The sequence below is a fragment of the Podarcis erhardii genome (assembly GCF_964252035.2).
Source record: "Podarcis erhardii genome assembly, chromosome: 4".
Classification (NCBI taxonomy): domain Eukaryota; kingdom Metazoa; phylum Chordata; class Lepidosauria; order Squamata; family Lacertidae; genus Podarcis; species Podarcis erhardii.
In genome coordinates, this window is record NC_138508.1 from 79,857,117 (window position 1) to 79,870,124 (window position 13,008).

The 13,008-nt window shown below is 45.4% G+C and overlaps 1 protein-coding gene across 2 annotated transcripts in view; it reads left to right on the forward strand.

Moving 5' to 3' along the window:
• Nucleotides 1-581: 581 nt before the first annotated feature.
• LIMS1 (LIM zinc finger domain containing 1) overlaps nt 582-13,008 on the forward strand; it is a 74,601-nt gene continuing 62,174 nt past the window's right edge. Inside the window, exon 1 of one of the 2 annotated variants that reach the window (XR_014155548.1) lies at nt 582-810. Coding sequence is in view for 1 of the 2 variants with exons in the window: in XM_081858141.1 (XP_081714267.1) it covers nt 779-810 (32 nt within the window). In the remaining variant the exon portion in view is untranslated. The remainder of the gene's footprint in view (nt 811-13,008) is intronic. The other variant, XM_081858141.1, reaches the window with a different exon arrangement.

Genomic DNA, 13,008 nt, shown 5'->3' on the forward strand with positions numbered 1-13,008 from the left:
GGAGATTAGGACCAACCAACCCATGACGCAGGGGGAGTCACAGGGGCCGCGTGATGCCCATGTAGATACCGCCCCCCCCCACGCTTTGTTTCTGATTTCAATTCCCCCTCACCTTTTCTTCCCTGGCAGGGAGCCATTCTGGGGTCCGCCTCAGGTGCCCAAATATACTGGGCCGGCCCTGAGGGGCGAGCAAAGTACGTCCTCCTCAGCGCTAGCCTACCTTTTGGCGTGTGGCCCTTTTCCAAAGCCATTCACCTCCCCCGTTTCTAAAAACTTATGGACCACACGGCGACTTCCAGCTGTTGCCCGTTGGGCCGTGCGCTCGCTTTTATATATATATATATATTTTAAAAAGCACACTGCTAAAAGGGGGGGTGGCGTTGCAAAAGAAACTGGGCTTTTGGAATCGGAGCCCCTGGAGAGCCGGAAGCCCTGGGAAGTGGGGCCGAGCGAGCCCGCCCGCGAGCCCCCCCCCCGGCGCGCCCCTCTCCCTCTACTTCCCCGCGGGAGGAAGAGGCGGCGGAGGGGGCTGGAGCCAAGGGTGCTTGGGCCGGTGACGCGCCATTGCCGCCGCCGCCGCCGCTCTGGCTCCCTCCCTTTCCCCCCGCGTGGCCTTCCTGTGCTGCCTTGCGGGGGCGGCCCCGCCTGCAGCTGCTGCTGCTGCTGCTGCGCGGAACTCGCCTGCGAGAAGGAGGCAAGGAGTGGGGAGGAGACGCGGCGCGCTTTCTGCGGGGCTCGCTCGGGGACTCCCCTGCCTCCTCGCCACCCCACCGCCGCGATGTTGGGGGTGGCGGCCGGCGTGACGAACAGGTAAGCCGCCGCTGACAGCCAGCGAGCGAGCGCGTTCCCCATTCATTGCTGCAAAAGGACTGGGCTGGCGGGCTCCGTGCGCGCGCCGCCCTGCCCCGTCTCCTTCCCGCTCTGCCTCCTGCCTCCTCTCCCCGAACAACTTCCCCGCAGGCAGGCAGGAAGCCGGGGATGAGCCCGCCGCGCCCTCCTGCTGCAGCGGCGGCGGCGGCGGCGTCGAGAGCGGGACTGTGCGCTCTCTCCCGAGGGGGCGGCGGGCTGGCGGGCGGGCGCGATTAGGGGGAGGGGGAGCCACGCGGGAAGAGATGCGGGGTGGGGTGGAGAAGAGGGGCTGCCTGGGAAAGAAGCCGCCTGGACTTCAGCGCATCGGGAAGGGAGCAGGGAAGAGAGTTCTGTTTTGTTTCTGGGCGCAAGGGATCATGGAGGAATGGCGGGATGTTGCAAACCGGGGCTGGCAGGACTTTTCCGCGCCGCAGTTGCAGGCGAGGCGGGGGGGGGACGGGGACGCTTTTGCATTCGAAGAAGGAGCCTCCCGTCGGCCGCACGGGGTGGAGCGGGGACTTTCTCAAGTTGAAAAGCCGTGAATAAGGAGTTCGGTTAAGGTAGCCTTATCCTGGGAAGTGAGGCGAGGCGTTTCTGGGCTTGTTCTCCCCTCTCCCAATTCTGCACGGATTGCAAGGCGACATCATTGAAGGCAGCCTTATTGGCTCAGGATTTTATCTATGTTAAGTGTCGAATTAATATGTTTAATTTCATAATGTGAAGATCTAAGGATGTTAATGTGTAAGTTAAATTTTGTAAGAACTCTGATTTGGGAAACCGTTAAAAGGACATGCATGGAAATTCAACCAAGAGGAAGCGAGAAAGTCACTTAACAATGTTAACAAGTGTAATTTTCAATAAGGCTATGATTTATGTTTGTTTGTCTTACGTGTTTGTTTGTTTATAATGTTGTGAAAACCAATAAAAAAATTTGGGGGAAAAAAACATTGAAGGCAGCCTTGCAAGCAACTCCCTTAAAACAAGGACTAGCCTACAGAACTTTTTATCTGCTCACCTAAGCTGGGTGATGATGTTTGGCTTCTCAAGTGATTAGACTTGGAGCAAAGGAAGAAAGGAGGACATCTGACCTGAGGACATTCCATCACAGACCTTCAGATTAGGGTTGGTGAACAACTGCACACTCATAGCTTATCTTGGTGCTTTACACATTTACCTTAAATGATACATATACTTTTCCAAATGCACATTTGTGGCACCAAAAGAAGAAGTCCCAACTGCTTAGGTTTACACCTAGCCTTGAAGGGTGCCTCAAATAGTGTGCACCTCCCTCATAGATAATCTACTTCTAATATTTTTATTTTATTTCTTACATTAAATGTTACCCATCCTGCCAAATTTCATTGGCTGTTTATCTAGACAATAAAATACAAGTAAACAGCCAAAAACACTTACTTGCAAAAATGGACATAAAACTTTCCCTGCTTTCCAGTTAGTGTGGAGGCAGCTCCTTTTCAGGCAAGTGACTATTTACAAGCCTATTTTTCTGCATGTTGCTGCTAATAAGTGGAGCGTTTCACAAAGGGCTTTCTTGTGGAACTGTGGCATCTATTCCTTGAAATGTTCTGAAACAAGTGGGGTCTGTTGGAACTTGTGGGAAAGTTCATGGCTCAGTTGCTCTTTAAAATAAGGTCATCCTCACCCAGCAGACAGAGACTTCTGACAGTTGGTTCCCATTCCGCTGCTTCACATTTTGTGCAGCGCTCATGTTTGCAGTGGGCACACTGTGAGAAACATTGGTGCTCCCTGCTGCAAATGCCCACTGTATGTTCCTAAAACATTTGTATGTCGTGGCCCAATCAGGTCTCCTAAGCACCTGCTACCCAGGTTGTCTTGTCTTAATAGTTTTCCATCGTGAAAGTGTGTATGACCCGTCTCCTTTTCCTCGCGAAGTTTACACTTCTGGAAGAAGCTGAAAGGATTGCATACTTTGTGCATTTCTGGATTCCAAAGTTCCCAGGATCCTAAGTAACAGCATTTCCTCTTCTGCAGATGTCATCTGGTCAGGATACTTTCCCATAACATCTGTTCCCGCAAATAATAATAATAACCACAGCTGCCTGTGGTGCATGAGGAAACTCTAGACTGCATGGATAGGGTGTGAAAAGTTTTCAATTCCCACTTTTGCCATTGCCCTACGCACATGCTCCGGGATTATCACTGGGTTGTTGCTGGTAAAGATTATTACAAAGTGCATTCTGTCTTGGTTCTTGCCTGCAGGTCATAATCCAAGATTTTAATTCTTGGATCCTACCAAATTCAAAACATCTTTGGCCTCTTCTCCTAGGGGCCATAATCAGGAACACCAAAAAGTCTTAAAAGATTGGGGAATCAGTCCATAAGCACATAATTACATGTGCAAATATGTACCTATAGATGTTAGAATTTAAATATCAAAGGAGGCAAGCCAATCAATTTCCAGTCCAAATCAGTACGGTTCAATTGTTAAATTAGTTTGCAACCTACCGCAGGTCTGCCCAAATCAGTAACCTTCCATTGAAACCCTCAGTTCATTTCCTAACAGCTCTTACTCCAAATCAGTTGTCCTTCAGCTATCCCCATTCATTACTCTTCAGATATAGTTACCTCATATTAACTTATACCTTCAAATTAATATCCTATTAGTAACCCCAATTCAACTTCCCTCAATTCCGTTTCACTCAAATATATTATGTTAACTATATTGTCAGGTGATCCTTTTCCTGTTGCTTGCTGAGGTTGAAATCAAACTTTGTGGCAAAGGAATGCCCCTCAAAGCACCAATAATCAGCTGATGCTTCGGTCATATGAAGCCCCTTGAAAAGTGCTCTGCAAGACCCAGTGACCACCTGACACATTAACCCCTTGCTCTTGTAATGCTGCGTGGTTCAGGTGCATAACGGGGAGTTCTGCTGTGGAGGAGACAGGGGTGGGGAGTATGCAATTCCATAGTCTTCTCTTGATCTCTTAACTGGTCAAAACATATCCCTTTTTATTTTGGTAATAGCCTACTGAATGGGAGACGCTGACTCCAGGAGCAATAATCTCAGTTTTGTAACCCCAGAAGCTTGCTGTGGAATCAGAACATTTACTGAAAGGAGAAAGACAGGATCTTCCCAAATATTGTCCTTGGGAAATATTGGTGGACTAACTTGGTTCATTTTCAGAGCGTGAATGACCACTGTATTTGGTATTGGCAAGACATTTCCATCCTAGTCAAATTGCTTACTCTGGACATGTGAGCTTCTTTCATTGCTGGAAAGATCAGTTACTCCTGCTATTGCATAGCACATCTACCATAGCATTTTTTTTTTTGCTCTGTTGGTGACTGATCCAACATCTTGGATGTGCCAAGATGAGTAAGCTAGATTGCTTTTTGGTCCTCTAACATAGGGAGCTGCCTCAGATTCACATAATTGTAGAGTTGGAAGGGACCATAAGGATCATCTAGCTGCCCAAACTCCTACAACGCAGGAATCTTTTGCCCAACATGGGGCTCGAACACACAACCCGAAGAGTCTCATGATGTACCAACTGAACTATCCTAGCCATCTTAGCCACCTTATATGGAGTCACACCATTGGTCCATCTTGCTCAATGTTGTCAGTATTGACTGGCAGCTGCTCTCCAGGGTTTCGGACAGCAGGCTCTCCCAGACCCCTTGCCTGGAGATGTTGAGCATTGAATCTGGGGGCCTTCTGCATGCAAGTAGATGCTTTATATTACTAATCTTTAGTCATATCCCTGTAATCCCTGGTGGAATTGCATTTCTGCAAATGTGAGTACAATGGTGCTATACCGGCGCTGTGTAAGCATTCCTATAAAGTGATAATAGTAAAGGTTAATCAGCCAGAGCCTGGGACACAGTGATTCATTCATACTCTCCTGCAGCTTGGGCCAGCATTCTAAATTGCATCCTTCACTACTAGTAGAAGCTTGCTTTCTTGTGAGGAGAAAAATCTGGCGTACGGGTACTGTGCACATGTTTTGAATGTGAATTGATTTGTTTAGAAATCGCTGTCCCTTGAACTGTCCAGTCGAGTCCAGGCTCACTTCTGTTTCTCTCCCTTTAAAGTTAGATATATGGGGTGGGGGAGAGAGACTGTAGCACAAACCTATAGGAGTTCTGTGGCCCAATAAGCTAAACGCACTAGCTTTGTGTGGCTCACCTGGTAAAGCAGGGGTGGGGAAACCAATTTCAGCCTGAGGGCCACATTGCCCTCTGGGCAGCCTTACAGGGGCCACATGCCAGGTCCAAGGGCAAAAGTGGGTGAATTGTATCTTTGTACAGGAGGCGAGTTTCTACGCAAAGTCACATGCCCCTCAGCACAGTTGGTCAGTACATCTTGCTGTTAACCAGAACGTTGGTGGTTCAAGCCCAACCAGGGATGCCTGTGGGCAGGATTCCTTCATTGCAGGGGGTTGGACTAGATGATCCTTGAGGTACCTCCCAACCTTACAGTTCCTCTATGATTCTAAGTCATATTCTGTCTGTAGAATTTCAGAGGATGAGCTTCACTTGTGCAGACCGGTTACGTGTGATGTGTTCAGAATCCTGTGCAAAAATGTTCTTTGGTAAACACTCAGAACAGGCTATAATAAAGATATCTCAAAGAAGGGAGATTGCGTGCCGCTTTGTCTAACATGCAGTTAACAGGAATTGCATGTATGTTTGCCAGTTGCCAAGCCTTTCGCCTCAGTTCTTTGTCGGTTGTTTGTTTCACTTGAATTGAAAGTTGCGGGCAGCATAGGATGCCTCAAAGTGTGCAGCCAGCTTCAATCCACCAGGGTCATGTTGGGACCGTGAGAATGAACGTAAAGGGGGGGGGATTCCTTGTCACTGATGTTGGAACTAAACATTTATCCCCCACTCCCCTCCCCAATTGGAGAACAGGCCAGTCCTCCTGAATACAGTGGCTGTGAATTCAGTCAATGTGAACTCAATGGGTGGGAGAGCTGTTGTCCATTTACTGGAAAAAAATAGAAGCTGTGATTTTATTTTATTTTGAAGTATGGAACTAGGAATATCTCCTAAAGAATTGCCTTCGCAGAGCTGCAGTTCCTGGCCAGTTCAGATGGCAACACCTGAAAGTTGGCTGTTCTATGTTTGGATATGAGATGATATGGCCAATTTACATGGTAATTTACCTGAGTGGGTGGCATCTGAAGCCGCTGTCACAACTTTGGCCACCCTGGCCCTGAGGCAACATGCAGACCTTTAAATATAGTACAGTGGTACCTCGGGTTAAGTTCTTAATTCGTTCTGGAGGTCCGTTCTTAACCTGAAACTGTTCTTAACCTGAAGCACCACTTTAGCTAATGGGGCCTCCCGCTGCTGCCGCACCACCAGAGCACAATTTCTGTTCTTGTCCTGAAGCAAAGTTCTTAACCTGAGATGCTATTTCTGGGTTAGCAGAGTCTGCAACCTGAAGCGTTTGTAACCTGAAGCGTATGTAACCCGAGGTACCACTGTATACAGTTCTCCTATCCAAATCAGTGCATATAGGGTGAAGGCAAGAAAATAACATTCCAAAATAATGAGTTCTATAGAATCTTCATGAATAACACATATATTGCGATTTTCCTGTCATAGCTTCAACACTTACGTGTCATCATCCCCTGCGCCCAATGGATCTTGTCTGTTTTTATGAATTACAGTCATACCTTGCATCCCGAATGCCTTGCGAGTCAAATGTTTTGACTCTCAAACGCCGCAAACCTGGAAGTGAGTGTTCCAGTTTATGAACGTTCTTTGGAAGCCGAACATCCGATGTGACTTCCGATTGGCTTCAGGAGCTTCCTGCAGCCAATCGGAAGCCGTGCCTTGGTTTCCAAAAATTTTGGAAGTCAAACGGACTTCCGGAAAGGATTATGTTCGACTTCCGAGGTACCACTGTACTTCGATTAGACTCTAAACTTACATGTTTTTGATCTGTTATCATTGAGATATTTATAGATGAACAGCCGTTTTCTGGTGATCGCAATTCTCAAAAGTACCTTTGGCAGGGAAGATATTTGTCTAGTACCTTTCCTAGGCATGGAGAAGCTTAACACTGATTCAGATGTTGATTACTGATGAAGTAAGAATCTCCATGGCAGTGAACCAAGTCAGTTAAAGTGTTTGTGGGATAGCATATTTGAATGCATCTTCGTGAATGGGTAAGGTTAGCACATCAAAGGAGAAAGCTGGACCGAAAGCTTTTCTACCTTGGTGGCCTAAGTTCATGCACACAAAGAGATTTTAATGTGCAGTGCCTTCACACTTGCAATCCTAACATGCGTGTTGGAGATGGTGAAGTCCGATGCCCATGTTTCATTGCTCGCTCCCTGGAACCGACTGTTGCTTAAAACCTTCCCTGCAAAAAACCATTGCACTTTTCTTAAATGCAGTGTTACTACATTGCCTAATTGGAAGGATGAAATATGGAGTCTCAGTCAGAAAATCTAACCCTGAGACGACCCAAAATCGAAAAATCTAGAACTGTAAGTCAAATACAAAGGCTAGCTCATCATTGCCGAGTTGTGGTATGCGGCACTGGAGAATAGGTAAATAATGGATTTGAGACAAAAAAAATTCCTTCCAGTAGCACCTTAAAGACCAACTAAGTTAGTTCTTGGTATGAGCTTTCGTGTACATGCACACTTCTTCAGATACACACTGGATTTGAGGTTAGACGTAGCCAAAAGGAAGCCAGTAATAAAACAGTCTAATTGGTAACACATGGCACCCACATACTTGAGAGTTTTCCAGTTCTGATGCACAGCTATATTGGACCTATAGTAGATAATTGAGACTCCATTTTCCTCAGTATGGAAGATCGCTAAGCATTTCGTATGGATCTATTGTGTAGTAAATATATGAATAATTGCTGTGCCTCAGCCAATATAGCTATTGTGTTGGAAGGACACCAAAGTAAGAGAAACTTCCAGAGCAGTTGAGAAGGATATCCCTGCATGTTAGAAGAGCAAATATTAACACTGAAGTCTTGTTGATAGTTACCTTAGCTGCAGCCACTATTCTTTTAAATGATGAAGTGGAAGTTCTTTGTTTTGGGCTTGAAAAAGGATTTGTGAGTAGTGAAGCGTTAGCTGAGATTGGATCTCTGCAACCTGGCATTTGCAGAGGAATTCATTTTAAAACAGCACTTTCATTCTTTATGTGCTTGTGCTTCATTTCTTGATTACCTCATGCTTGTCTGGTTTACACCATTTATGGTGACTATTGGAAAGCAGTTGCAAGACTTGTTTGCAGCCTACTGATGGGAGGGTGGGTGGGTGGGTGTGTTTCACACAGCTGGTGGGCAGAGATTGTATGCGCTCATCCCTTGTTAGTCTTGCTTCTTCTCTCCTTGCTGTGTCCCTGACTGATGATCTCTGGATTGTAAACTCCTTGGGGCAGGGATCTATCTCCCTTCATGTAAGTTGAAAATAGCATTGCCAATGGCCAAATGAATGGGATGTTCCCATACTGCGCTCCCAGCTTGTTGGAAGTCAGTTTGAGGAAAGGGGAGAGAAATAGATTCGGCCTTTACATCTGTAAGACCAGGCTTGCCGCTTGCTTGCCCCCTTGAACAACAGTTTAGCTATACAGTGGTACCTCAGGTTAAGTACTTAATTCGTTCCGGAGGTCCGTTCTTAACCTGAAACTGTTCTTAACCTGAAGCACCACTTTAGCTAGTGGGGCCTCCCGCTGCTGCCGCGCCACCGGAGCACGATTTCTGTCCTCATCCTGAAGCAAAGTTCTTAACCCGAGGTACTATTTCTGGGTTAGCGGAGTCTGTAACCTGAAGCGTATGTAACCTGAAACGTATGTAACCTGAGGTACCACTGTATGTAGGAATACAATGTTACCTCCATTTTAATTGAATTGTACTTGCATGAGGGTGTTGGGGAGATCAATATATTGTTGTTACCACTCAGAAGATGGATAAACATTGTGGCTGAGAGCTTCCCCTTTGTGTTTGTGGTGCTCTTGGGAACACTTTTGCCGTTTACGCAGAAACATTACCATACACTTAAAGCTAAGCTGAGATCCGGGAAGAACAGTACTTTGTTCAAGGCTCAAGCTGCATGGTGATGTTTTTCTAAGATGCTTTAAAAAATTTTATTTCTGTTAGGCTTACACGCACCCCCCCCCCCCAATGAGCTCTAAAGTTTGTAGAGTATATTGTCAAAAGAGTGCTGAGAAAATGTTGCTGAGAAACCCCTTTGTTTAACTCATGCTAAACAGTTTGTGATTTTAGTGCCAATCTGTCGAGTTGGAACAATTCACTCCAGTTCATTCCAGCATATTTGCCTCCTGTATTCAAGATTTAACTGTGTATAGTACTCGGATGCACTTGATCTGTGTTCAGGATACTTTTTACCAGTTTGTTAAGTGAGAAACCTGGTTAGTTTTAACCAGATCACAGCTAATGTAAGAACTGATGTGCTGCTTAACTGTAGCTAAGGTAGGAACAGTGAATTCACTCCAGTAAGGGGACAGACTGCGGGGAGGACACAGACAACTCCAGTGTCTTACTTCCGGTTTCTTATTCAGAATTAAGAGATTAGCCACTGTGTTCCTGTGCTGGCCATTACAGTAGTGGGTCAATAGGTTGTGGGGTTTTTTTATTGCTATAGCCTTCTAAGAAAATGCAAATTGTTCTTAAGATATAGTGAAAAGCTAGGTAGTCATAAAGAACTTCCTCTTGAAAATTTAACTCAGTGTTCATGAGTCGCTGTGCAAAACTTGTTCCTTTCTAGTCTGCTGCGATTTCTCCTATCGCCCAAACACGCAGCAACAAAACAGGAACTTCTTAGCTGCAGGCCTTGCTCATTTTCAGCTCTTAAACCTCATGCAACTAGTTGATGTGGCAGCATCTCAGCATGGCCTGGCTTGTGACTAATGGGGGCGAGGTGATGGCGGACCTCTTGCAGACTTCCTTTTGGAAGTAGATCTTTCCTTTGCTAGGGTGGTGCTAGTTGCTATGGGTCTTCAGTGTTTTTATGTTTTAAAAGGGGAAGTACAAGAAACATTCTCTGCCCTAGAACCCATTAGTGCAGGAATGAGTTATGCTTACTTAGTGATAAGAGATACCTTCTGCACTCACAGAGGCAATATCTTTTTGTTATTACTTATTTCATAGCTGAAGTGGTAGCCCTGTGTCAAGACTATACCACTTCAGCCTGCTTGAATGCTTCTCCGTGCAACAAGAATTGCACACAGCGAAAGCTAAGCTAGAGCTCTTCTTCCTGACACCTAGTTTTCTCTGGAAGATTTTCCTTTTTTGAATGTGCGCTCAGTCAATGTGAACTCTTGCCTGAAGTGGTATGGCCCAGATACGTCTTCACCTTGATGAAAACCAAGCTGGAGAGAGGTTTGGGGAATATGCCTAGCCTTAAGAACTAGAGAGTTTGCAGCACATGAAGCTGGAAACTATGTTTTGATCTCGTGATCTCCAAAATGGCTTTTGCCACCGGTGTGGTGCTAGTTGCTGCTTAACTCTACTTTTATTGGAGACATTCTGTCTTCTGACTGCGAGGAAAGCTGTTTCATATTTAAATATAAGGATTCTAAGAACATGTTGTCTTTCTCCACCCTCTTCATTCAAGAATTCCTTCCATTGCTACTGTCCAGGGGCTGCTGCTAATACAATGCCAAAAAGAAGGGCGCAACAAAATAGGACCACTCCTTCCTTTTTCTGTTGGTTGTTCTTAAGTATTCCTCTTCAGCAAATTCCAGAGTGGATGTTCCCTTCAGGAATGGGGTTTTTCTCTTCCAGTACTAGAAGTGATTTTTATACAGTGCCAACAGCCCTGGCTGCCTTCTGAAACACATGGCTGTCCTGAAAGGGATCATGGGCCATGCTAGTAGGAGCAAACAGACTCATGGCTGACTGGCTTTAATTTCCAAATTCCAGACTATGTGATAACGATATAAACAGATTTTGTTTGCTGCTGCTATTCGGCGTCAGGTGTGGGCGTCAGGTGCTTCTCTTTTAAAACAAATAAATCACATGAAGCCATCTGGCATTGTAGTTTTTGCACAAGGCTCCCCAGAATGACTTGCTGTGAAAATTCTAATTCTTGTGATAGCATCATTCCACAGAAACTGGACCTCTCAGGAGCTTGCGAGATGAAGCTCAGAGTTGCTAATAAGCTTAGCCTCATTGCATGCACACCCTGCAAGCAGACAAGATACCCTCCTGTATCTGAGCAAAGAGCCTAACACTCATGTTTTCATCCTGCATTGTTGCGGGACAGGGGGGATTCCATTTGTATGAACCTAAGTTTTCATTTCATCCATTTATCTTGGGCCTGCACAATGTACCAGCCCGCCAGCAAAATATGGCAGCCCACCAGGGTCTTTCCTGTTTATACTGTCTGCCTAGGGCTGCGAAAAGCAGCTGGTATAATATCATAATACTCTGGGGATAGTTTACATTTGACCTGGCAGGTTGCAAGTCTGCAGGCCTGATTTATCTGCCTGCAGCTCATCTTAAGGATTATCTCTTTGGAAGACACTTTGAAATTCTTCCAGATGTCTTCATAGCCCTTCTCCACTGCCCAGAGGTGCCACGTCACTTTGAAAACAAGTCATCTTTTGATTTTGAGAAGAAGAATGTTAGTTTGCATGACGAAGCTGGGAAAGGTAGTTTTTGAAAGCTGGGAAAGGTAGCAGTTTGAAAGCACGTCAAAGTGCAAGTAGATAAATAGGTACCGCTCCGGCGGGAAGGTAAACGGTGTTTCCGTGCGCTGCTCTGGTTCGCCAGAAGTGGCTTGGTCATGCTGGCCACATGACCCGGAAGCTGTACGCCGGCTCCCTCAGCCAATAAAGTGAGATGAGCACTACAACCCCAGAGTCATCCGTGACTGGACCTAATGGTCAGGGCTCCCTTTACCTTAACCTTTATCCCTTCATCACTCCCCTTTTTTATAAACAGATACTGACAGCTCCTTCTCTTCATCTCCCAACCAGGAAAGTTGCTATGCAGAGCGTCAGACTACTTTACTGCTTTTAGGCAAATGTGCACTGTCAGTTAAATATAATTTGAAAGAAATCCAAGCTACCAAATTGCTGCTTGGGTTACTGCCATGTTTTTTTAAATCTCTACCTGCCTATCTTGGAAGTACAAAGACACACTGACCGCAAAAGAGGTGGTATCTTCTTAGGAGGTTAACCACTGTAAAACATTTCTTGCATTTTTGTAGCAGCTGCTGAAGATGTTTCCTGCATCTATTCCCATTTCAAATCTGTTTGTTAATTCCCTTCCTTTTCAAGCTTTATCCTGTTCTCTTTCTTTTGATCAGTTGCATTTGTTGATCATATTTTTGCTACTTGGTGGCAGTGCAGGCCTCAGCTTTGGAAAGCTTTCGTGATTTCTGTTGCTGGAGCTCACAGCTGAAGAGTGCAGAAGGAATTGGTCCTCTGCATTGATGTTTGCTGTATTGTGCAATGCAGCATTATAAAGGATATTCGTTCCGAAACCATATTTTAATGGAGACATAGTAGGTAGGAACTTCAATGGTTTTAGGGTTTTCTTGAAATATTGATTAAGGTTACAGAATGATCTAGAGGATGCTGCAAAGACATCATGAGAGACCTTGCCTTTTATACATGGTGTTTTTATATATTAAATATTTAAAATCTATAACTGTACGGCTTGTATAACGTGTGTGTGTGTGTGTAGAAGTGGCCTAAGATGGAAATGTGGCCTCCGAAGCTAATTCCCTACCCAAACTTCTTTTAAATTGTGACTGATCTTGAGCTTGGGGATTGGGCCAGTGTTTCCCAAGCTTGGGCTTCCAGCTGTTTTCAGACTACAATTCCCATCACCCCAACCACTGGTCTTGCTAGCTAGGGATGATGGGGGTTGTAGTCCAAAACCAAAACTGGAGACCCAAGTTAGGGAAACACTATTCTAGACCCAGTTTCGATTCTCAAGGACCTAAGGTTGAAGGGAAACAAGGGGCAAATGTTTTGCTTTTCTTTAGCCTCCCAGCAGGATGCCCACGTATATCCTGCAACCTGCCCTCTTTGCAATTTGAGGCTCTACACCTAACACACTCATTTTACGATCAGAAGAAGTGATGTACTACCAGATATCATTGCAGGTAGTGTAATCGTATTGCATCTTTTTTAAAAAATAAAATCGTTGTGCATGTGCTTTCATAGGAGCA